The sequence below is a fragment of the Molossus molossus genome, unplaced genomic scaffold (genome assembly GCF_014108415.1).
Source record: "Molossus molossus isolate mMolMol1 unplaced genomic scaffold, mMolMol1.p scaffold_m16_p_8, whole genome shotgun sequence".
NCBI lineage: Eukaryota > Metazoa > Chordata > Mammalia > Chiroptera > Molossidae > Molossus > Molossus molossus.
Window position 1 is genome coordinate 110333257 of NW_023425402.1, and position 27679 is coordinate 110360935.

General features: G+C 40.8%; 1 protein-coding gene across 1 annotated transcript in view; it reads right to left on the reverse strand.

The window, feature by feature from the left end:
- The window catches only part of PDE10A (phosphodiesterase 10A), a 199919-nt gene that overhangs the window by 107057 nt on the left and 65183 nt on the right, over positions 1 to 27679 (reverse strand). The window contains exon 2 of the mRNA XM_036248231.1: positions 570 to 698. Within this exon, the coding sequence (XP_036104124.1) occupies positions 570 to 698 (129 nt within the window). The remainder of the gene's footprint in view (positions 1 to 569; positions 699 to 27679) is intronic.

The window sequence follows — 27679 nt, forward strand, 5'->3', positions numbered from 1 at the left end:
AAAAGATATTTTTAGAATCATTAATAATAAAAATTAAATAGAACCAAGTCTAATATTGCACTTTTCAAAGTGTTCATATCTAAATACATTTTCAAGTATTTGCAAAGTTGTTTTTTTTTAATCCTCACCCAAGGACATTTTTGCATTTATCTTCAGATAGAGCGGGAGGGAGAGGGGGAAAGAGAGAGAGAAAAACATCGATGTAAGAGACACACATAGATTGGTCGCCACCCACATAACCCCAACTGGGGCCGGGGACAAACTGCAACCAAGGTACATGCCCTTAACAGGAAACGAACCCAGGACTCTCTGGTCCATAGGCCGACGCTCTAACCACTAAGCCAAACCGGCCAGGGCACAAAGATTTTATTTTGTAGTCAAGGATCTTTCTTTTGTGTTTATTCTCCCTCATTCTAACTTTAAGTTACCTTTTTAAACAGAATAAAACTATCACAAAATTGCAATGCTAATATCTGTCCACTTCATTTTTGCTCTCTAGCATGCACTAAACGCCCCTTTTCTGTCACTGTAAAGTGCAAAGTAACACACGCAATCTGAATGAGACTTACCTTCTGGCTTGTTGTTCTTCCTCTTCAGCCATTTTTCTACCGTCTCTGCACTAACACTTTCAGATACAAATTCATCTAATACCTGGGGGTGAAGAGAAAGATATGCCTTCACTTTTTCATCTGTCAAACCTGTAAAAGAATTGAAAAAAATAAAATTAACCTACATGACATCTTCAGACACATAAAACATATAATGACTGATTTAAAATATAATAAGAAAAAGAATATAAAGGTGCGTATACATACAATGGAATATTATTCAGCCATAAAAAGGAATGGTGTCCTGATACATGTCACACATGAAGGAACCTTGAAAACAAGTCCAATAAGCCAGACACAAAGGACGAACCCCATGTGATCCTACTGATACAAAATGTCTAAAATGGCAAGTCCATAGAGACAAAGTAGATGAAGGGATCCCAGGGCCTTGGGAAATGGAGAATGGGGAATTACAGCCTAATGGGTAGAGTTTCTACTTTGAGTGAAGGCGTATTTTGGACGCAAAGTAATAATTACACACATTGTATAATTTTTTTTTTCCCAAATCTTTATCGTTGGATGTAAAATGTATTACAAATGTTCCACATTTTTCCCCCATTGACCCCCTCCTCCCCACTCCCGCCCCCCTCCCACCTTTTCCCACACTATTGTCTGTGTCCATTGGTTATGCATATAAGTTCTTTGGTTTATTTCTTCCCACCCCCCCCCCCAACCCCTTTCCCTTTGAGGTTTGTCAGTCTAGTAATGAATTTGTGCTTCTTAATCCCTTCACCTTTTTCACCCATTCCCCCAACCCCCTTCCCAACTGGCAACCAACAAAATGTTCTCTGTATCTATGAGAATGTTTCTGTTCTTCCTGTTCATTTTGTTTGTAGATTCCATTGTTGATAGATATGTATTCATTGCCATTTTGTTTGTTCATACATTTTATCTTTTTCTTCAAAAAGACCCTTCATCATTTCATATAATAACGGTTTGGTAGTGATGAACTCCTTTAACTTTTTCTTGTCTGGGAAAGTTTTTATATGTCCATCAATTCTAAATGACAGCTTTGCAGGATAGAGTAATTTTGGTTATAGGTTCTTGGTTTTCATCACTCTGAATATTTCTTGCCACTCCCTTCTGGCCTGCAAAGTTTCTTTTGAGAAATCAGCTGACAGCCTAATGGGTACTCCCTTGTAGGTAACTAGCTGCCTTTCTCTTGCTGCTTTTAATATTCTTTGTCTTAAACCTTTTGCATTTTGATGATGATGTGTCTTGGTGTGTGCCTCTTGGGGTTCATCTTGTTTGGGACTCTCTGTGCTTCCTGGACTTGTATGTCTGTTTCCTTCACCAAGTTAGGAAAGTTTTCTGCCATTATTCTTTCAAATAGGTTTTCGATTTCTTGTTCTTTCTCTTCTCCTTCGGGCACCCCCAAGATGCGAATGTTGGCACGCTTGAAGTTGTCCCAGAGGCTCCTTACACTATCCTCATTTTTTTGGATTCTTTTTTCTTTTTGCTGTTCTGATTGGGCATTTTTTGCTTCCTTATATTCCAAATCGATGGTTTGCTCCTTGGATTTACATACTCTATTATTGAAGCTGTGTAAATTATTCTTTATTTCAGTTAATGCCTCCTTTAATTCTAACTGTGTATCCATGATTTCTAACTGGTCCTTTTTTATGCTCTTGAGGCCCTCCCTAAGTTCACTGAGGTTCTCACTAAGTTCATTGAGCATCCTTATAAGCAGTATTTTGAATTCAGTATCTCTTAGGTTGCTTATCTCCCTTTTGCTTAGTTCTTTTATTGGGGTTTTGTTCTGTTCTTTTATTTGGGACCTGTTTCTTTGTCTCCTCATTTTGGCTGCCTCCCTGTGTTTGTTTCAGTGTATTACTTAATGAGAGGTATGGGGCTTGCTGAGACCCGGTGCTGCTCGTTTGAAAGAATTTAGGAAAAACCTGAAGCAGGATCCAAGACGGCCAATCCTATGGTTAAGCAAGTGGCAACAGCTTGGGTGGGCTTGAAAGTTGTGTGGGGTGGGGCGGGGCGGGGCCTCAGGCAGTCAGCAGGGCGGGGCTACCAGTGTGAGCCAGGTTGCTGGAGTCCCAGATATGGCTTCTGTCTGCCGCCCCCAGGAAGGGCTCACCAAAGGAACAAAGGCCTCTTACAGCACGTTTGTCCCCGGGGAAGCCCCCTCTCCAGCGCTCGCTCCAGTGCCAAACAGCTCAGTTCTTCCCTGTATGTCTCTGGCGCCCCTCGAGCTGCCTCCCCTCCGAGCTTAGAGGGAGAGAGTCCGATAAGTCTGTGCGCGGGCCCTTTAAGAGGAGCTGCCTGGGGCTCCATCCGCATCAGCTTCCCTGAGCCTCAGTTTCCGCTGGTTTTTCCAGCCAGAAGTTATGGGGACTTCTCTTCCTGGCACTAGAACCCTGAATGGGGCACCTGGTGTGGGACGGGGACCCCTCAGTCCTCAGGAAGGACCTTCCCAGCCGCGGGAGCCTCCTGATTTTTATCCACCACGATGGGTGTGGGACCAGCCAGTCGCACCGCAGCGTGCCGCCCCCCCTCGCGCCACCACCTATCCTACCGGTCTGGATGTAGCTGCTTTTTTTTTCCTTAGTTCCAGTTGTACGACTTCCATTCAGCTTGATTTCAGGCGGTTTTGAATGATGGTTGTTCTGTAGTTTAGTTGTAACTTTGATGTGGTTGTGGGAGGACGCATACCGCGTTTACCTACGCCGCCATCTTGACCGGAAGTCATTGTGAGTATAATTAATGCCCTAAACTGTATACCTAAAATGATTAAAATGGCGATTTTCTGTTATACTATATGTTATACTATAAAAAATAGTAGAAAAAGTCAAGTTGGGACTTCAGTGATTTGAAACTCTAGATACGACATCACGAACAGCTGCTCTCCAAGGGGACTCTGCGCCGTCTGTCTGAACTGACACCGTGCTCCAGCTGTGCAGCTGTTCCCCACCAAGTATGTATCCGGTGTATGAACTGCGCTTACAGATTCAACACTCAGGGCCGATGAAACTCGAGTAGGAGTTCCAAAGAGGAGAATGTACCACTGGTACTTTTCAGGCCCTAAAAAGATGTTTACGTTCTTGTTATTTATTGTTTACAACACAAATCCTACTTTTTCTCAGGAGCACTAAATCCAATGATCATCAGCTCAGAATAACCTTGACATTTGTTCATCGACAGTCTGTGTATGTCATCTGTTTCACCGAACTAATTTTCGTAGTCTAGTGGGAACTTCACTGTAACAGACATAGGGCTCTCAAAGCACCTTCACATGTTTTCATACTGGATATGGGTTCTGCATTTGGTGTGTTATATTGCTGTGCAATTTCACAAACATCAAATCTCAAACAAGCTAGCAATAATTATCACTCAGTAATGGTCATTGTTTCTACTACTGTGTACTCTCTGCAAATTATTCAATAACAGTATCATCTTTAGGGATGGTTGGATGAAAGAGACAATAATCAAATTATACTTTGAGATGCAGTGAAAAAAAAAAAAGGAGAAGAAGCAAATCTCTGACTCCAGGCAACAGACTGTGTGTTTCACCACCAGACATGGCACAGAATTGATGGGTGTGATTCTGCAGGGGATGAAAGTCATGACTGTTATGAGTCTAAACAGAACAGTGTAACTGAGAAGGCAAATGATTTCTTTCAGTGAATTCAGTAAACAGTCAACTTAAGCAATATATTTATATAGAGAGATATAGAGACAAAGATAGAGACACAGAAATATAGATTTATATAGAGGGATGGATATGTGTAATAGATTTTTAAAAATGAGACCCCAGTTTGTTCACCCTGCAAAAGAGCCCCAATGATGCACAATTCTATTTGAGAAATTTTACAAGGTGTTAAACATGAAAGACTCTAAGTAAAGAGACCTCCCCTGACAGCCAGTTCCTCCTAGACACAAAAGGCACAGGGTGTTGAAGGAAGCCAACAGCGAACTTGACCTTCAAGAACATAGACAATGCACAGTTCATACTCTCTGATCATCTCCCCCATAACATAGCAGATATCTGATCATTGATTCCTTCTTTAAATGGCATTCCACCACTTTTGTGAACCAATACTACACAGCTCTTACCCTAACTTCCTATTTGCACGTTACTTCTGCATTCTCTTCAATAATCACTGACAACAGTAGAATCTGAATCTAGCATCTTAATATGTTTTGATCTCTAGTCCTTGGATATTGTTCCATCACAAGCTCCATCTTGACTCAAAACTAAATGATCCATCTCCTTCCCACTTCTTCCCAAGGCGATTTTAACTCTCAACTTTCCTTTTTTCTGTTACTCTCCATTTTCTCAGAAACCTAGGCTGAAAATAAAAAGTCAGAATTGACTCATCACTCCCTGTCATCTTATTTCATCTTAGTGAATTATTACACAAGTCTTATTTGCCAAATTGCAAAATTACATATCTGACAAAATATACAAAGAATGCTCAATCCTCAGCAAGAAAAACAACCCAATTAAAAACGAGTCCAAGATCTAAACAGACACTACCCAAAGAAGATAAAGGTATGGCAAATAAGCAAATGACAAGATGTTCAATTTTCATGAATGAATTGAAGGTAAAATAAAGAATGAGTTTTCACTACATACCTATGAGAACGGCTATAATCCAAGAAATGGCATATCAGTTGTTGGTGAGGAAGCAGAGTAACAAGAACTCTCATCCTTTGCTAGTGAGAATGCAAAATAGCAGTCACTTTGGGAGACTTTTTGGCAATTTCTTATAAAGCTAAATATAGTCTTACATATGAACCAGCAGTCACACTACTAGGTAATTACCTAACTGATACGAAGACTTATGTCCAAACAAAAACCCACACACATGTAACTAACTGTTGATAGAAGCTCTACTCCTAATCAATCACTCGAACAGAAAACACCAAAGGGTCTTGCAACAGGCAAGTAGGTACGCAAGCTGTGGCACATCCGTGAAATTAAATATGATTTAGCAATAAAAAGAAAGAAGCTACCCAGCCAAGAAGACACAAATTACTCTAAAATGCATACTGCTGAGTGCAAAGTGTAAAAAGGCTACATACTGTATAATCCTAACTGTATAACATTCTGGGTAAAGCAAAATTAGAGAGAGAGAGCAAAAAGATCAGTGGTTGCCAAGTATTCGAGGGGAGGGAGGAAGACCAAGGGGTTAGACAGGGTACCTTTCCGGAGATGGGACTCCTATATGACACTATAACGGTGACTATGTGACACTTTAAATGTGAATTCTAAGCTGAAGTCAAAGTAACAGGAGAATCATGGTTGCTTCAGGATGGGGTGCAGTGGGGTGGGGTGGGGTGGGGAGAAGGGAGGAGATGTTGGTCAAAGGTACAGTCTTCCAGCTATGAAGTAGGTAATTTCCGAAGACCTAATGTACAGCGTGGTGACTGTAATAGACAATACTACATTATACACTTGAAAGCTGTTCAACAGCAGATCTTAAAAGTTATCACCCCCCAAAAGAGGTAATTATGTGAGGGGACAGGGGTGTTAACTAACTTTATTGGGGTAATCATTTCTCAATATATATGTGTATGAAATCATCATGTCATATACCTTAAACTTACATATAAGTCAATAATTTTAATAAAGCTGAAAAAAATGTTTTGTCTTATAATATCCCTGCCTTCTATCTTCCCATCTGTCTCACCTATATAATTTCTTCCCATCCAAGTATATTCCCACTGAAACAAGATGTGTCTATGATCTAAACAGAAGTCACCTAATGAACCCTGATTGGGTACACTGCCAGGATTCTGACCCGCATCACTGATTCCTTCCTCCTCGTGAATGAACAGCCTACGGGGTTGCAGAGAAGACACTGGTTCCAATGTCCACTGACGCCTTTCTACTCCAACATGAAAGCACGTGCTCCCCTGGCTGAGGACATCAATAGAAGTTTCTTTAACTGAGAAAGTCAAACAAAAACATACACTCCTCAAAGTGATAGGACAAAGATGAAAACAACAGGTTTTGAGTAGGACTGCGGGAATAAGCTTAAGTACACCAAAATGTATCTTTTCCATGCCTCAGAGAAGCACCCTCCAAAGTGGAGTGGAGCCTGGAGGCCAGCACTCAGGCCCAGGCTGTGCTGTTCCAAGGTCTCAATGCCCCAGCACTCTGATATAAATCCAAAGTCCTGGGCAGACAGTATACCCTGCCCTCCAGGTTCGAAGTCACCTGATGCATGCTCAGATAGAGGCTGCATTCCTCTAGAAAGTCCATTAACTCACCAACAAGATAGGGCCAATAATCGTAGGGATATGATACATGCAAAGAACATGGAGCCCAAGGGCACAGATAAACAACACCCTGCAGGTGCAGAGGGTGACGTAAGATCAAGGCGAGTTTGTAAGTGAACTGAAGAGCTGCCTTGGAGGAGGTGGTCGGTGAATCAGAAGGTGGGTAGAGACAGGGAAGGAGCAGGCAAAGGCAGAAGGAATCCAAGAAAGGTCAAGGCTTTTGCCTTAAAGACAGCAGGAAGGACAAAGCTCTCTCTTTGGATGATGGTGCCACGGTTCAAATGGTTCAAGAGTTGGAGTAATTGATATGGATGAAAGAAAGACACGAGGACTGAGTAGTCACTGACTTTGGAAAAGTCAGAATCGATGTTATTAACACAATCCACATGGTAACTATAACCAAATGACTAAAATCGAAGTGTCACCTAGAAGTGAAAGTGATCCCCAACGCTGGACAATGGCACTGGAACGCTGACAAGACCAGCACAGAGGGCCCTCTGCGCCTCGGCCACAGCACGTCCAACGCACCTGTGGACAGACGGCTCGGCTACCAAATGGCGCGTGCGGCCTACACATTCAAAGTAACAAGAAGAAGAAGAATCTAAATCTACCACTACCACTATGTATGGAGATTTTCAGTAAAGCATTTGATAAAATGTTTTTTTTTAAAAAAACTAATAATAAATAGTGCTGTAAAATAAACCTTATCATCGCATACAATATTTTAAGAAAGCTCTGAAACACTTTAGAAAGGAAAGAATGTAGGTTTCATGATACAATTTAATCTAGAGAGATTAAGAGAAAAAGTGGAGAAAAGAGAGATACAAAAAAAGATGGGCATAATAAATATACAGGCAGACTTTTAATTAATAACCTCAGTGTTTTAAAACTGGGATTTAGCCCGGCCCGTGTGTCTCAGTGGTTGAGCGTCAACCCACACACCAAGAGGTCACCAGTTCGATTCCCAGTCAGAGCACATGACCAGGTTGTGGGCCAATCCCCAGTGGGGGTGTGCAGGAGGCGGCCCACCGATGTTTTTATCTCTCTCCCTCTCTTTAAAAATCAATAAAGAGCCCTGGCCAGTTTGACTCAGCGGATGGAGCATCGGACCATGGACCAAAGAGTCTCAAGTTAGATTCTGGTCAAGGGTACATGTCTCCATTACAGTCCTGGTCCTGGTTAGGGTCATGCAGGAGGCAACCGATCGATGCCTCTCTCTCACATGTATGTCTGTTTCTCTCTCTCTCTCTCTCCCCGCCCTCTCCCTCACACTCTATCGGAAGATGAATGGAAAAGTATCCTCGGGTGAGAATTAAAAAAAAAAAAATCAATAAAGAAAAAATAAAACTGGGACTTAGATAAGACAAGCAGAGTAACAACTGTAAGTTTTAATGGTCATTTAATACCCTGGTGAAATATTTTTTAAGTATTTACATCAGCATTTTCATTCATCTAAATGTAAAAGAATCATACCCTAAAGGTGAATGTATGCAAATTCCATGTTAAGAGATTTCTATAAGCCATTTATTTTTAGTACTTGTCTAATTAGATTTTAAAAACCATAATATTCATGAAGAAATTTGAAACAAACAGAAAAATAGAATTTTCTCAAAAAGATGTGAAGTCATACATTTTCTTTCCTTGCTGTAAAACATACCTCCTTAAAATTTTATTACAAGTTGACCTAGAAATGGTTTTTTGCTAGACTTCCTCTATTGAAGTGTATCACTATTTATACTTCCCCAGTCAATGTAGCAATTAATTTAAAAATATTATTGAAGTTATAAGGTCTCAGGCATTATATTATGTTTTAGGAACTCAAAAAATAGTAGAATGATGAGTAGTCAGACAGACAACCAAGGTGAAAGGTTAATAAGGTGCATTAACGGAACTTAAAGTGTGTCAGATACAATCAACTCTAAGCATTGGGATTCCTTTATTCACTCAATAAATGTTTATTGAGTGCTTTTATACTTATGTGGTTGATATAGAGTAAATAATATCCTCAACCTTGTGAAATTTTGAAAGTATCTTTAATGCTAAGTAAGGCTAGCCCACAGAACCTAGTGACACATTTAAAAGACAGTGGAGCAGCAGGCCCTGTTGAAGGGGAGCAGTTTCCAGCTCAGGTGACTGACCCGGACATGAAAGACAGGGAGCAGGGAAGGACCCCTGGAAAAGAAACTGGTTTGGGTTTGATCTGCGGAACTGAGGTTGAATATTGGATTACCCATATGGTGATTTCCAGTTGCCAGCAAGAAATACAAATCAGAAGCTCAAGTCATTCTTATCGAGAATAGATTTGCAAACAGATTGGATTTCCCAGAAACACTGCATTGCATCCCATACGGCAAAAGAAAATGTTCATTCCTATCTTTGCCTTACATTTTTTTAAATTATGGAAGAAAACTGTATTATATATGATCTCAGTAGAAAGATGATCATTCTAGAAAAATAAGACACACGTATGTGTAGCTTTCAATTGGACTGTACAGTAAATCCTTTGCTCGATCCCCTCTTCACTCAAATCATCCCGATTCAAAACCACAGGCATCCGCTTGTAGAAAAGCCTTTGTGACGGGCAGAATGAGAGGCACCCAGAATTTCCCCAGTGCACACACCCTGCACCATCTGCAAGGCTGTGGAGATGACCGATCTGATCTCATGATTAGTCATACTCTAGACTGGCCTTGAAACAGGGAGACTGCCCAGTCGGGTCTCACCTGACCACGTAACCCTCCGAGAACCAGAGAGCTGTCTCCACTGGTGGCGGAAGAGGAAGCCTGAGCCTCAAAGCGCAGGAAGATGCACCGCTGGCTGCCAGACGCCAGGGAGCACAGCCAACCCCGGTGCCGAGAGAGGCCCCACGCTGACAGCCAGCAATGATGTGGGAGCTCAGTCCTACGACCGTAAGGAGCTGACACGTTCCAATGGCACAAGTGGGACTGGAAACAGAGCCTCCTGATGAGCACTCAACACGCCTAACACCTTAATTTCAGTTTTGTGATTCTCTGAGCAACAAAACCCCACAAAAACAGTCCCACAATGCCAGACTACTGGTCTACAGACTGTGACACTGCTTGAAGCCACTAAATCTGTGACAATTTGTTATGCAAAAATAGAAAACTAATACACCTTTGAAAGTTGGATTATTTTTATTATTAACCTAGGTAAGAGGAATGTAATACAGTTACCAAAAAGCGTGACTTGTAATCAGTTTAACAAAAAGTACAACTGCCAACATTTGTCCAAGTATATTATTTTGTAAATAATTAGTGCTGTTTTGTTTAATGGAAGTACAAACTCAGAAGAGTCCGTCTGTACCTCAACAACCCTATATTGGCACAAAAGGTGGAAGCTATAACCATGACAGTTCTGAAGGGACCTGTGCGTGACTCAGGGAACCGACCACTGGCAGTGAGCCATTCCTGAGAGGCTACAGGTGGTGAAAACAAGTATTCTGTAAGCTAGCTGCTATAACCTCGCAGTAAACCATACCAGCATCCATCCAGGATTCCCTGAAAAGCAGGTGCAGAGATGCTACTAGGCTTCCAACGGCCTGACAGCACAATCTGGAACACACATGCCTAAGGCAACAACATGAAGCAGAAGTCCAGGTCAGCTTCAACTGTCATAACAAAATATCAGACCGAGTAGCCAAAACAAAAGGAGTTCCCCTTCTCACAGTTCTGGAACTGTGAAGAGCCTGATCAAGGTCCCAGCAGGGCTTGGGTCCTGGAGAGGCACATCTCTGGCTGTTGTCACACATAGAGAAAGAACACTAGTACCCTGGGCCTCTGCGTATAAAGACACTAATCCTCCTGGCCAGTGTGACTCAGTGGTTGAGTGTGGACCCATGCACCAAGAGATCACCAGATCAATTCCTGGTCAGGGCACATGCCCAGGTTGTGGGCCAAATCCCCTGTGGGGGGCATGCAGGAGGCGGCCAATTGATGTTCTTTCTCATCCATGTTTCTCTCTCTCTCTCCCTCTCCCTTCCTCTCTCTCAAATCAATAAAGAAAAAAAAAATTTTTTAAAAGACGCTAATCCTATGAGACAGGGGACCACTCTCATGACCTCGTTCACCCTTCATTACTTCCTTACTCCACTTGTAGTCACTCTGGAGGTTAGCGATTCAACGTGTGAATTTTGGGGGATACAATACAGTTCAAAGCAAGAGATTCCCAATTCAAATATTTTCAATTACATCAACTGATGGCATAATATTCTCTAAAACAGTATTTTAATATTACTTAAGCTTAAAATAGCAATAAATGCAAAAGAATGGACAGATAAATTTAAGTTTAAAAGAGCATTAAACGCCCTGGCCGGTTTGGCTCAGCGGTTAGAGCATCGGCCTGAAGTCCAGAGAGACCCAGGTTCGGTTCCCGCTGAGGGCATGTACCTCGGTTGCAGTTTGTCCCCAGCCCTGGTTGGGTCGTGTGGGTGGCAACCACTCAATGTGTCCCTTTCATGTCAATGTTTCTCACTCTCTCCCTCCCACTCTATCTGAACAAAATATCAAAAATATATATATATCTCTCTCCTTGGGTGAGGATTAAAAAAAAAAAAGAGCATTAAAGTGAGTGTGAAAATAACTGGTATAAGGTATTGATGATCAAAGGCTCGATGAGCAGAAGCAACAGGTGCATAGATAACAGCTAAGGAGGAATAAGCCTGTGAAAGGCTAGACAATCAGCACTATTACTCACAGTCAGCTTTTTCTAAAGCATATGATTTCACCAGTGAATTATATTCTATTTAAGAAGAAAATAAAACCAGTCTCACGGGGTCAGAAGGAAAGACTTCCCAATTCCTATTAGGAGGCATTTTACCCTGATACCAAAGACCAATGTGCCTCATGAACACAGAGCATAAATGCTTCACTAAATATTAGCAAGTTAAATCCAACAACACATGCAAAGGAATACACACCACAATCAAGGTCTTATCTTGGGAATGCAAGGCTGTTTAATATCCAAAAACCAATGAACATAATCCACCTTGTTACTAGAATAGAGGATAAAAGCACATGATCATCTAAGTTGCCCAGAAGGAGTTAAATGACAGAACCCAACACCCATTCACGACACACACTCTCCACAGAGCAGAAACAGGAGCCCTCATCAGCCACATAAGGGCATCTACGAAAATCTTAGCAAACATCCCAGCTGATGGTGAAAAGTTGGATGCTCTACAAACACAAGAAATGAGGGGGAGATGTCTGCTCTCACTACTTTTATTCAACTTTGTACTGAAGGTTCTAGCCAGTTACAATAGTGCAAGAGAAAAAAAATGCAAGAAAGTGTTAAAAACATACAGACAAGAAAGGAGAAAATAAAGTCGTCTTTTATTTACAAACATCGTACATAATGTTGTAGGTAGAAAACCCTAAAGAATCTATAAAAGAACTACTAAAACAAACAAACATATTTGTTTAAGTCCATCACATTCACAGAATTCACACTGGATCATGCAGGGTGTATACAGGGACACAGGATACAAATACAAAAGCACCAGTGATTCTTCTAAATGCTATTAATAAATAACTTTAAAATGAACTTAAACAATGGCATCAGAAAGAATAAAATAGGTAAAAATAACTTTAGCAAAAGTTTAAGACCTATACACTATAAACTTAAAACACTCCAAATGCAAATTAAAGACAATGCAAATGGACATATACACCATGTACATGGATTAGAAGGCTCAGTGTCATTATGATGCTTACTCTCTATATATTGATCTATATAGATTTTTACTAAAAAAAAAAAACTGATAACCTGATCAAAAATTGGTATAGATTCAATTGAAAATGAAAAAAAGGAAGTAAAGATCTATATATCTGAGTTAGACACTCTAAGGCTGTAATAAATAGTATGTCTTACAAATAATTAAATAAATAATACACTATTATGGTGTCCCATTCTACCAAGACATGTTTAATCCACGCATTTCCAAAATTAAACTTCTCCAAAACTTTCTATCAGCCTCTGTAAATGAAATGAAAACATTCTCTCCATTGCTGAGGCCAAAGCCTCTGGAGTCAACCTTCACTCCCATCTCTCACTAAGTCCAATTGGCTCAAAAATCTAGAATCCAACCACTCAATACCTCTGCTCCTGCCAACCAGGCTCTAGCTACATACTTGGTCACCTACACGCATCAGTGGTGTCCTGGACCTAAACGTTGTCCCTGCTTCCATGGCCGCCCTCCTTCATTCTATTCTTTACAGAGCAACAGAGTGACCCCGTGAGACTATGTCCGAGGATGTCACCTCTGGGCCCAGACAGCTCCCCATGCCATGAGGAACAGCTAGTCCACAACCAACCTCCTTAGCTCTCACTTCTCCTTCCTTTTGCTCAGAATACTCCAGCCTCCCAGCCAGACACACCAAGAGCACAACCTTAGGGCAGTTGGAGGTGTGGGTCTTTCTAGGAAGCTCTAAGTCCATCTGTCCAATGGCCCATCCCGTGACCTCCTTCAGGTTAGAACTCACTCAGTTGTTACCTTTCTCAATGACATCCTCCTGGCCACGTTTTCTGAAATTGATAATTTACCCACTCAACACACACACACACACACACACACACCCAAAGCTCTTCTCTGCTTTTGTTTTTCGTTTGGTTATGTATAAGTAATGTACCAGTTTTGTTTTCTTCACCACTTTATTCCCAGGCTGCAGTAGTACGTGGTATATAATAAACTTCCCCCTCCTCAAAATTATCTGTTGAATGAATAAATATGTATGTCTTTTGATAAGCCCTAATTTTGAAAAAAAATCAATAACTTAAGTTTTATATAAATAAGCATGTGGTGCTAAAGAAGACGCTGTTCAAATCAAGTAAGTCTTTGGAGTTGGACAGAAGGATCAGAAAGAGAACATCAGAGAAGAGAGGGGACACTAAGCACAGTGCTCAGCTCTGTTAAGGAGGAACATCCCATTTTCTTCTTGCATAACAAAGCAATGTGTTTCCTCTGTTTCATGACACCTACCTTAACTTGGAATTGAAATAACTGCAATTATTATGAATTGTCAAGACTCATTTAACTTATGTATTTTGTTCATTAAAAAAAAAACAAAAAACTACATCATATTTTTTCAAAATCTATGGAATCATCAAATTTTAGCATTATTTTTTCATAGTTGCCAAAATGTGAGCAGTATTTACCAACTCTGCTGGAGATACCAGAGAAGCATTTTTTTTTTAATTTAACTAAACAGCCCAATCCATGTGGTTCAGTGGTTGAGCATAGACCCTGCACCAACAGGTCACCAGTTCTATTCCCAGTCAGGGCACATGCCCAGGTGGTGGGCCTGATCCCCAGTGGGGGGTGTGTAGGAGGCAGCCGAACCATGTTCCCTCTCATCGATGTTTCTCTCTCCCTCTCCCTTCCTCTCTCTCTCTAACATCAATAAAGAACACAAATTAATTTAACTAAACATACATCTTACATTGCTGCACAAAGTGGTCTTTAGCATGTCTCTTAAAACAGAGGAAGAAAAAGAATCACATCCCCCATGGAGGGAGAAATTGTGAGCAAGAATTCCTTCATGGAGTTAAAAGAAAAAAAAAATCTACAAGAAATAAAAGCTCTCAGTTTTTGTCTTCCATTCATACATCAAAGGAGTTCACCCAATTTTAACAAGATTATTTCTTTACTCTTTGTCTCCAAACCTTAACTCTATTGCTCAGCAAGTCTGTGTCCAGTTAATGAGCACAGACGACAGGCTGCCCCTCTGCTCTGGAGCATGATCTTACTTTCAACACCTCCCATTAGTGAGCACAGAATATGCAGCCGGGATCCCTGACATGGGGATGTCTGAGAACCGAGTAGAAAATCAAAACAAAACTGATCCATCCATGCAGGGATGGGGAACGCCCCGCCCAAGGACCATATAAGGCCCTAGAAATCAATACCAGCTATCATCACACACCTCACCAAATTAGCCTGACCAAATATAGCAGGCTAATTTTTAAGTTGATAATTTTGTATGGCTCTCAAATGATGTTATAAATGTCCACATGACCCTAGGCAGAAAAAAGGTTCCCCAGCCCTGATAGGGTACTGAGGTCAAAGGGCTCTGACTGGTGATGCTGAAAGAGCTCTTAATACTTACGAATAACAAGGTCATAACTCTTCTCAAACATCATGTTGACAACTGATAAATTAAACTAGGCCAATAATTAACCAACAGGAACTCATAAAAGATTAATTACATTAACATCAATTCTATATTTAAAGCCAGAAAATTCCTCCCCAAAATATAAAGTTTTATGAAGCACTGAAATTAGTTTTTTTGGATCACGTACAAAGTCATTTTCATTAAGTTTTAGTGCCACCATGTGTTATTTCAAAATTCCAACATTAAAAATATAAACAATTTAAATATTACAATGCAACTTAATTATATCAGCAAGACTAACAGTAAAAAAATCTATTTCCTAATGTAACTGCATTAAAAGATAAAATAAAACAAAACAACACGATCTCCCTTTGAGGCTGAAATCCAGAAAAGCAACTGATCTGCAAAGCAACTCCTGGCAACAGTGAGTCTACCTCAGCATGGCAATCATGGCTCACTAGATGAGCTAGAGCTGTTCTTTATTTTAATAATGGAAATGAGAACGTTCAAAATATTTCAAGAGGTAGAAACCAAATGTCCACTCACAGGATGTATTTTCATTAAGAAACAGAACATACTTTGTTATTAAACCTATTTGCCCACGAAAAGTAATGAACTTGACCTTCTTAAATCAACATGAAAGGTCTCCATTTTTTCAACTATTTCATATTAAAACACTAGCATTAGCTCTTCCTCACAACTTTCAGGTAAATATGTAAGATATTTAATTGAACTACGATTTAAGATAAAGATTTATAAAACTCTAGAGAATATGAAGACAAATCCTCACCATTAAGAATGACAACTAACATTCTTCCAGACACGTGGCGAAAGTGGCTGGTGCTCTGCCCCCGCCTCGACGGCCAGCGTCTCCTTGACAGACCGTTCCTGCGGCCGGCACAGCCACGTTGTGTAACCGGTATCAGTGACCCGAGTCACTTGAGGACAGGAGTTGTCACAGTCAAATCCTCGGAGTGCCCAGTACTGACCTGGCACACTGGGAAGTTCAGATCAGCGGTTGTGCCCAGAAGGATTCAACAATGTCTGAAACTTTTCTCTCCCCGAAGTCCTTGAACCAAAATCCTCAACTCAAAGGGAAGTTCAGATCAGCGGCTGTGCCCAGAAGGATTCAACAATGTCTGAAACTTTTCTCTCCCCGAAGTCCTTGAACCAAAATCCTCAACTCAAAGCCTATTCTCAGAATGAGTGTTTACAGTCAGACCGTCAAGCAGTGGGTTCTGAAGCCACGGGTCCCTGCGAGGCCCAGGCTAGTCCCCAGGCAGGGCACTGACAGCCAAGGCACCGGGCCGCCTGCTCCTCGCACAGGCTGGCAGGACGGGGAGCGCCGCAGCCGGGCTCCTCGCGCCTCCTCCTGTCTCCACCCCAGTGCATGCGTGACAAGACCCTCTGACACTCTGACAATAAAATGTGAGACTATAAATATCTTCCTAATAAAACAGAAATTACTCAGAAATACACTGATTTGTAAAATATCCCTCAGCCCGCCTCAGACTTACCAGTGGGAAACACCGTGGCCTGGCCTGCCCTGTCCCACGCCCGCAGGCCAGATGTCCCCGCGGAGGACGGGCTGTCTCCTCGCCCAGTCCAACACAGCAGTTGCACCACCACCGCCACAGAGCATTCTGTTCCTCACCCGGCACAAAGCATGTCTGACAGTTAAGTCACTGTTTCGGTTGTGAATTTAATAAATGCAAGTTTACGTCCCATAAAGTGTCTCTCGCTTCCTGATAGGGCCTCATCAGTAACTATTAAAGAAGTGAAGCAGCCCTGGCCAGTTTGGCTCAGCGGTTAGAGCGTCGGCCTGCGGTCTGGAGAGACCCGGGTTCGGTTCCCGCTAAGGGCACGTACTTCGGTTGCAGTTTGTCCCCGGCCCTGGTTGGTCGTGCAGGTGGCAGCCACTCGATGTGTCCCTTCACGTCGATGTTTCTCTCTCTCTCTCTCCCTTCCTCTCTCTCCCTCCCACTCTATCTGTACAAAAAATGGAAAAAAAAAATATCCTCGAGTGAGGATAAAAAAAAAAAAAAAAAAGAAGTGAAGCAAGGGACCAGACAGAGATAGCTAGAATTGGGCTTATAATTACAAATTTCCCAAGTATGCAAAAAATTAGGACATTATCAGCACAGCACATTAAAATGAGAGGAGAGTTGATTTTGTGATGTACACTGAAAAATTAGACTTGCTTTCAAGAAATGAACTTAATAATAATAATCCAAAGGAAATATGCAAAACTATGTAATAAAAGATCACAAATATCTCTAACAACAACAATCATTTTACTGAATCAACCCGGTTTCTAAATTTTAAAAATCAACTCATATAAAAATTCTGAGAATTTTTTTTTCAGCATAATTTTACTTCTCAACAAGACATAATAAATTTAGTACTGCTGAGAATCATTTCGGATAAAATTCAGTCTGAGAACTAGAAGAACTATGAACATCCCCAGATCCCTTATTCCACAAACTAAGAAACAAGGCCACGCTAAGTGACCAGGCAGGTGTGCTAGCAGAGTAAAACCCAGGCATCCCACATTGCACTGTAAACATTTCTCCTAAAGAATTCCAGGTCTAACCCTGGCCAGTGTGGCTCAGTTGATTGAGCATCACCCTGTGCACCAAAAAGTCGCCAGTTCAATTCCAGGTCAGGGTACATGCCCAGGTTGTAGGTTCAGTCCCCATAAGGGTGTATGGGAAGCAACCAATCAATGCTTCTCTCTCACGTCGGTGTTTCTCTTTCTTGCTCTCCCTCTCCCTTCCTCTCTCCCCTAAAAAAAAAAAAAAAAAAAAAAATGAAAAAACAAATATAAAAAAATTCCGCCCAGCCAGTGTGGCTCAGTGGTTGGTCATCAACCCATACACCAAGAGGTAGCAGGTTGGATTCCCGGTCAGGACACATGCCCAGGTTGTGGGCCAAATCCCCAGTGGGGGGCATGCAGGAGGCACCAATCAATGTTCTCTCTCGTCAATGTCTCTATCTCTCTCCCTCTCTCCCTTCCTCTCTCTAAACTCAATAAAGAAAAAAAAATTTTTTTTAATTCCAAGTCTGTTTTCTCTTTAATAAAAGAAATCCTCCTGGCCCTTTTAAAGTTTTTCAGTTGCTTCCAAAGGGCATGCTAAGTTCCAGAGACAGCTTCACAGACACACCATGATCACATAGGATTTATTCCAGGATGCAAGGATAGCTCCAATTTCCACAAATCAACATGATACACCACATTAACAAAAAGGATAAATGTCATAGGATCATCTCAATAGATAAAGAAAAAGCATTTGTCAAAATTCAACATCCATTTATGATTTTAAAAACTCTCAACAAAGTGGGTATAGAGGTAACATATCTCAACATAATGAAAACCAAATATGACAAACTCATAACTTATATCATACTCAACAGTGAAAACCTGAAAGCCTTTCTTCTATGATCAGGAATGAAGAAAGATGTACTCTCACCACTTTTACTCAAAACAGAATTGGAAGTCCTAGCTACAGGACAAGTAAAAGACATAAAAAGCATCCAAACTGAAAAAGAAAATGTAAAACTATCACTATTTGCAGATGGCATGATTTTATATATAAGAAACTTAAAGACCTCCACCAAAAAAACCCTAATAAATAATTCAGTAAATTTCAGTACAGAAAATCAGTATGAAATCTGTTGTTTTCCTATACACAATTGTATCAAAAATGAAATACCCAGGAATAAATTTAACTAAGGAGGTAAAAAGACCTATACTCTGAAAATCCTAAAATGATGAAAGATATCAAAAATAACAAACGAAAATATGCCATGAGGATAACTTAGAAGAATTAATATTATTAAAATATCCATACTTCCCAAGCAATCTAACCTCTATCAAAATACCACTGGAATTTTTCACAGAACTATACCAAATAATCCTAGTACTTGTATGGAACCACAATAGACCCCAAATAAGTCAAAGCTATCTGAGAAAGAACAAAGCTGGAAGTATCACACTCCTTAATTTCAAACTATATTTCAAAGGTGTAGTAATCAAAACTGTACAGCACTGGCACTAACCCAGACACACAGATCAATGGAGCAGAACAGACAAGCCAGAAATAAACCCACACCTACATGGTCAATTAATCTACGAAAAAGAAGATAAGAATATACATGGTGGGGCCAAAATAGGTTTACATATGGAAAGTAATAAAATTAATAAATAACACCAGAATAAACTGTTTTGTCTACTCATCACTGCAAACCTACTTTTGCACCACCCTGTAGAAGGGGAAAAAACAGTCTCTTCAATAAATGATATCAGGAAAACTGGACAGATATACGCAAAAGAATAAAACTGGACTACTTCTCCTTATACCATATACATAAACAAAGCTAAATGGATTAAAGGCTTAATGGTGAGACCTGAAACCACAAAATTCCTAGAAGAAAACATAGGCAGTAATCCCTTTGACATGGGTCTTAGCAATATTTGTTTTTGGATCTGTCTCCTCAGAGAAGGGCCACAAAAGCAAAAATAAACAAATGAGACTACATCGAACTAAAAAGGTTTTGTGCAGCTCAGGGAACCATTAACAAAACAAAAAGGCAACCCATTGAATGGGAGAAGATATTCACAAATGATATATATGATAAGGAGTTAATGTCCAAAATATATAAAGAACTCCTACAACTCAATATCAAACAATCTGATTAAAAAATAGGCTGAGGACCTCAATAAAATTCTTTTCAAAAACAACATACAGATGACCCACAGACACATGAAAAGATGCTCAACATCACTAATCACCAGGGAAATACAAAACAAAACCACAAGATATCACTTCATACCTGTCAGAATGGCCATTATCAAAAATACAAGAAATAACACAAGTTGGCAAAAATGTGGATCAAAGGAGAGCTTCATGCACTGTTCATGGGAATGTAAATGAAAATACAGTCCTGCCTGCGGGGCTTAGTAAATTGAGTGTTGTCCCATGGACTGAGAGGTCCTGGTTCAATTCCCGGTCAGGGCACATGCCTGGGCTGCAGGCTTGATCCCCAGTAGGGGGTGTGCAGGAGGCAGCTGATCAATATGTCTCTCTCACATCAATGTTTCTCTCTCTCTCCTTTCATCTCTCTGAAAAATCATTAAAAACATATTTAAAAAATGAAAATACTAACTTGAAAAGATATGCACGCCCATATGTTCACTGTAGCATTATTTATAATAGGAAAGCTATGAAAGCAACCATATCCAACCATTGATAGATGAATGGATAAAGAAGATACTAAGCAAAGTAAGTCAGAGAAAGGAAAATGCCATGTGATTTCACTTATATGTGGAATCTAAAAGCAAAACAAAAACTCACAGATACAGAGAACAAACATGTTTGCCAGCAGGGAGGTGGGTGGGGCAGTGATGGAAAAGGTGACGAGTAGTATGAGGTACAAACTTCCAGCTATAAAATAAATAAGCCACAAGGGTATAGTGTATAGCATAGGAAATATAGTCAGTAACATTGCAATAACTTTGCATGGTGACAGATGCTTCCCAGACTTAATGTGGTGATCATTTTATAAAGTACTTAAATGTTAAACCACAATGTTGCACAGCTGAAGCTAACATTGTAAGTCAACTATACATCAACAAAAAAAGAATAAAAGACAAAATAAAATTAATTTTAAAATGTTTATTTTTGTAAATGCTCGTTTGCTGAGAACTTACTATGCCACGCATTCCATCAGCCTTTGCATAGTAAGAATATAAGAGGTTGAAAAAATAAGTAGCTCAGGGTCACATTGTTAAAAAGCACTAAAACGAGGATTGAAACCCAACACTTCCTCATCTCAATTAAAGCTCTATCTACTTCATTAAGTTTCCATCTTTCACTTTATCTTATTGTTAGTTATCTTTTTATCTGTTTTGACCTGACAATTCTAACTTCTATGGGAGTCGAGTCTCTAGCTTATTTACCTTTGTATCATCTACTCTGAGCCGAGCTCCTTGCACATAACAGGCACTCAATAAAGTTTTTTAAAAGAACTACATAATTAAGAGATATAATTTCCACCCTGGCTGGTTTGGCTCAGTGGTAGAGCACTGGCCCGTGGACCAATGAGTTGTGGGTTCAATTCCGGCCAAGGGCGTGTACCTCAGTTGCGGTTCATCCCCAGCCCTGGTTGGGGACATGTGGTAGGTAACCAGTCAATGTTTCTCTCTCTCTCCCTTTCTCCCCTCTCTCTCCCTCCCACTCTGTCTAAAGATAAATAGAAAAATATCTTCAGGTGAGGATTAAAAAAGAGAGAGATATATAATTTCCTCTGAAGATAAAAAAAATACATAAAGGCTCTATTAGAATATATAGGCGCCTGTCGGATCACTGAGAACAAATTTCACCAAGTGTCCCATATGCTCCAGAAACTCTGATGTTTTCTGGGGAAAGAATGAAAAACACACTATCCCACTGCAAAATTTAGGCTGCGCTTCTCCGACAGAACAGCTGCTCACAGTGACGTGTGGTCACTGAACGCTGCAGAGGCGGCTGCTCCAAAACGAGGCGAGCGCTAAGTGCGAAACACACTGGATTCCAGACAAGGGTGCAGACTGAGAATGTACAGCACCTCGGTAAGTGATTTTCATATTGATCACATGCTGAAATTCTAATATTCTGGGTTAAAGATATTAATAAAATCTCAGCTGTTTCCTTAAGGCGGCCGCTGGAAAATTTTAACACATATGTGGTTTGCTTTATGTTTCTATTGGACAGCACTGCTCTAAGGACCACTTCTCTCCCTGCTTATTCAAGCTCTCTCTTTCCCTTAGTTGAGGCCATTAGAATGCACAGTGGAAACTGACAGCCCACTGGGTGGCCATCCTTTGTCCTGAGCTCCACAGGGAGAGGTGAATTTATTATTTTTTTCTCTTGAAAGAGTGTTATTAGACTGTGTTAGTACTAAAAGGGCATGTTTCAACTTTGGCAATCTACTTAAAAACTGATTTGACTTTACTAATTTTCTGTCACTAAACATCACATTTTGTAAAAAAACATCACATGATGTAAAACAAATAATGCTCTTGATTTATATAAAGGAAGGTATACCACTATTGTTAAAGCGTTCTAGTTCACCTAGTGCATACTGCATGGGATTATAATAAAAGCTCTCAGGTAGGCAGGGCTGCTATCTCATTTGCCCAAGAATATTCGGCTGGTCCTTGGCCGAGTGGACTCAAGTCAGATCTCCAGACCCATCTCAGCAGTTTTCAGAATAAGCAGTCGCTCTCTGTGTTAGTTTCCTGTGGCTGCCACGACGAACCACCACAAGTGGGAGGCGGAACACAAGAGAAATTCATGGTCTCAGTTCTGGAGGCCAGAGGTCTGGAACCAGACAGAGGTGCACTCCCTTCCTCTGGGGACCGTAGGGGAGAATCTGCATGCTGGTTGGTAGCATCCTGGATCTGTAGCCTCATCATTTGACTCTCTGGCTCCCAGGTCACACTGCCTCCTCCTCCTTTGTATGTATAATCTCTCCCTCTGCCTCTCTCTTATAAGGACACTTGCCACTGGATTTAGTGCCCAACCAAGTCATCCAGGATAAATTCATCTCAAGACACTTAATTTCAACACATCTGCAAAGACTTTCTCCAAATAAGGTCCCCTTCAGATTCTGGGGTGAACAGCTGGAGGGGAGGAGGCACCATTTAACCCACTACACTCTCCTTTAGTTCCCAGAGTACTACTCTGAACATCTTAGCTCTGTCCTCCAGTGCACAGGTCCTGGCTTTTGTTCACGGGAACAGTAAAAACTAAGACCGATTAGGGAAAAAGAAAGAATTTGGAGTCAGGCAGACCTGGACCCAGAAGGTGGCTCTAACAGTTGCTAACTGTGTGACTTTGGCTAAATCATTTAATCTCCCTGGGCCTCAGTTTTATTTCATTTGATGACAGATAACACCTGTCAAGTGGAGTTTTGTGATCATTACAATTTTTTAAAAGTCAATCACCCAGCGCCGTGTACCCCTTGGCTCCCGGCCCTCACTTTTTTCTCAGATTTACACCTTCAGTCAAGTGGAATCTGGGGTCACCTTACAGAGCGAAGGATCTGCAGAAAGCCCAGCACACATCTGTTATTCACAGCCATAGTAAATCTGGGGTTTAAAACATTTGAAGTTCCTGACAGGGTGAGGGGTGATGAGTTTTACAAAGAACTCAACACCCAGGTTGTCCCTAAGGACCAAACCTGCAAACCTCTGTTCAAGACTGGCTTCCTCTGCATGCTTCTGCCTAACAAAGGTTTCATGAGAAAGAGCACATCATGTAAGAGAGGCAAAGGTGCAGTCTCTTACTTATCAAAACCCTTTTCATTACTGTAATTGGTGCCACAAGAAAGACAGAATTCAGCTAGACTCACCAAGCCGGGATCATAAACTGACAGCACAGATGCGCGCTGTGTTCTTCAAAGAGCTCAACCAGATCTCACTCCCTGTGGGTGATCTTTATATACTGATGTTGACAAGTCTCTGGAGTGACTAGTGTTCTTATGATATTTTTTTGCTCTAATTTCCTTCAAATATGAAATAGGGCAGAGAGAAGTGCCATCCAAAGGACAATCCTAGAGGCAATTTGGCTCAAGATACAAATGGAAAAAGTTAGACTCAGGACTGTACTATATGCGCTGGAAAACACTGAAATGTAACAGAAGATAGTGTAAAAGGTGTGTTATCCAGTGTGATGGGTGTCCTGATAGCAGCCCTCGAAAACGAATATCCTCTCCTCTCTGAAACTCTTATCCTTACTTCTAAAATACTTTTAAAAGACAGAATTAATCGTTTTAATAACTGCATAGTATCAAGAAATAACAAACATGCAAAAAACAGACTATTAATCTGACCAGATAGTTATAAGATGCAAATGTATGACTAGTCTTCCTAATGCTTAAGTTTAGTGGCACTCATCAGGAAAAACAATCAAGATAAATGAGAGAGTCCTTGAGTAAGAATTAATGAGATGCATATAATAAATGTGTTTTACCATGTGTTTCAAAAAAACATGCAGAAGCCCTGGCTGGTTTGGCTCAGAACATAGGCCCTTGATCTAAGGGTCAAAGGTTCAATTCCCAGCCCGGGTTGAGGTCATGCAGAGGCAACCAATTGAAGTGTCTCTCTCACATTGATGTTTCTCTCTCCCTTCCTCCCTTCCACTCTATCTTAAAAACAAACAACAACAACAACAACAAAAACGATAGAAAAACAACCTCAGGGGAGGATTAACAACAATGACAAAAAAACACATGCAGGAAATTACAATTCACTTATTTTAGCATATTAATATCACGAAAATAGCATATTTTCAGAATCAAAACCAATTTTCTTAAGTACTACTTAATTTTAAAATAGGAACATCTCAGTTTTCTTTAATAAAGTTATACACTGACATCTCAACCCAAAAACATCTTCAAAGTATTTGCTGAAAGATCTATACTATGTAGCATTTTTAGTAAATCAACTTTCCAAACATTAGCAAGTGTCTCTCCACCATCAGCAAGATCTTTAAAAGAAGAACTCCATTTTATTCATCTTATCCCCAGAGCCTACAATTACTGTCAATTCTTGCTAGTAGCAGTATTTACGTGCTAGCAAGTCAACACAAACACTAAACTAGCCAGTACTGAACCCCTGCCCTGGGGGAAACAGGGGTCAGGCTCCTGGGAACTCTTGGTCGCCTTGTCATCAACTGATCAACCCCCAGCCTTGCTGTATGTGCGTTTCCATTTAAAGACACCTCGTGTAGTATATATATTGTAGATTCATTGACACTGAACTCTTAACTCAGGACTGAATGAAGCTTATCTAACATGTATTTCTCCGAGGCACGTCACAGCCTCCACTTGCTTATTAGGACACTAGACAAAGCTTCAGTACTAGGTTTGGGGGCCATTTCAGACAGTAAGATCACCAATAAAATGCACAAAAATGAAAAAAACAAAAAACAAAAAAAAGATGGCACTATACACACTGCAACAAGGACTTTTGTCCAGAGCCTGGGAGCCGGGACAAGAGGCAGGGTATCGCACTGTGTGGCCTCAGCCGAACGTGCACGTGGGATGGTACGTGTCCCCAGGCTCCACACATGCACTGACAACAGCCAAAGCACCCTGAGTCCTGATTCCAGGGTCACGTGTAAATTCCAGTGAGTAGACAGATTTGCGAGTACAGAATCTGCAAGGAATGAGGACAGACTATTTTCACACAGTAGGCATCTGAGGACTGCTTGGGATTGAAGAGTAAGTAAATGAAACCATTATCATAATGAGGTGCTTCTCTTACTTCCAGTATATCATTATTTTAATCTATTGAGACATAGCCACATGGCACTGAACCCACCGGACCAAAAGCTGCATTTATCATGAGCCAGGCCGAGTCTGTGGACACAAAGTCTTCTGCCTTGCCAGGCTAGCTAGCATACAGGTCACTTTGTTTATTCTACTGCTCTTTGCTGATCAGTATAAAAATTCTGAAACAGCCCATGCCATCACATGCTGCTGGGAAACCTGAGGACTCTATTTAGTCCTTCCAATAACTGGAACAAGAAGTTACACACCGCCTAGACATCGGCACTGAGATGTTAAAAATACTCCTATGCTGAGGAGTCAATACGCTGCTGCCAGGGCCAGGTGCCGACAGCCCGCCAGCTCTGTCACACTCTGTTCTTGGAAAGACAGGGTTCTAATCGGTGACTCGAGCCGTTTGAAAACATGGTGATACCCTTTGGAAGTATCACACGTCACCTCTTGGGCAAATTGCTTTTGCTCTTTAAAAAAGTTTCCATTCGTCAGTGTTCAGTCCCTGTTGGTCAGCCTTCTGCGTTTACTTCCTCACAGTCTACAGTTATTCTATGCTGTTTCAAGTTATGCAGCAAAAATGTACAACAAAAGTTTTCAAGCAATTGCTCGCACTCTCCTTTTCCAGTGGCGATCACTTCCCCAGCCCTCAGCCTGCTTGCCCACTGTCCCAACAGCTTGCCCCAACCCCACAACAGCTGCTAATTTCTTAACAATTAGTGAGCCAAATTCTCCCAGGCAACTAAGAAATGCATGACTGGGAATATACGCATCTATTCTGCACACTACGAATGTAAACTTACTGTACAGAAACTGTAAAGCACGGAACTCTGTTCATTTATCTTTCTAGCAGAGAAATAGTTAAATATAAATAAAACATATCTTTTCTTGAAAGTTTTATACATGTCACATATTAGCTCTAAAACTACAATTCCCTTCCTCAGTATTTAATCCCTTAATGATAAAAAGCAGCTAAAGAGAAGGCATTATTTTTCTGGTCATGACATCACTGGATCACAGCTAAGAGTCACTTCTCAGAGACAAACTGCCAGAGCTCCAATCTGAGCTCCACCACGTACTGACTTGCGGGGCAAGTTAGCTCAGCTTCCTGGACCTCAATTTCCCATCTGTAAAATGGAGATCATAGTAGTATCTATATCTCATAAAATTGTTATAAGGATTAACAGATAAAAATTGCCTACAACGGTGCTCAGTACATGTTATTTACTGCTAACACATAAATATGACATTAGTTTATGCAACAGTCAACAAAAGACACAAGACTAAGTTGTTAGAAAAGGGGCCTGATGGAATACCACAGCTTAAAAATGGAACTTTAGGAATTCAGAGGCATTTCTAAATTCCCCACTTTTTTTCAGCTTCCTCAGTAACAAAAATTAGACATTAAACAGTGCTCAGATTTTTCAATGTCAACATACACATTTCACCATTCTTCATGGATCTAATTGGTTACACAAGCTTATTACAATTTGCATTGCTAACTTTATTTACCTACTGAGTATCTGGAAATGCAGAGTTTACATAATGCAAAACCTGAATCTCACTAACCTGAGCTGGTCTTAGAAACAGTAACTGGTAATTGTGATATATATCATGCCAGCTGTTTAGGTTTCCAGATCTTTCGCTTTGATATAGGCACCCTGGGCGCCCCTCTATAGCAGGGGAAGCATAAAACTATAGGATGAAGCTATCTTTATTCTTTAGGATTTCAAAAGGCACCATCCAGACAGTTACGCAGACATCGTGCCAGACGACATACGGCTCAGGCTCCACATTCCAATGACAGCTTGGCTCTCAAGCATGTTCGATCTGGGTTTTCAATCAGTAGAGACTATGTGTTTGGCACATGCACTGATGATCACCAGTCTTGAAGAGTTCAATCTCATGAACTTAGTATTTCTCCATATTTCCCTAAAAAGGCCAGTAAGCATGTTGAGACAAACAGCCTGTGGGGTAAGTGTTACGGAACCGACCCTAGTCCATGCTCCATCTTCCCCCTCAAGGTTTGCTGGGATCAGAGAGAACAGACGCTGGTGATAGACCAAGTAAGCAGAGAAGAGTCTGTGAAATCTACTCAGCCACCCTGTCATCATATTTGCCACTTATTTTTTCACACACACACAATCAAACGTGAAGACTTGTAAGTGGTAACAAACATGTCACAGAACATCATACATAATGAATTACACATATTTTGCTAACAAACATTTATTTCCATCAAACAATTCAGAAATAATACTGAACCATTTAAACAGACAGGAATCTGGCCTGCAGTCAAGAAAAGCAATAATGTAGTTTTTAAAAAAAACTTCAATAGAGCTGCTTTTGCAGACAAAGAGCCTTTCCCGCTCCAGCACAGAATGT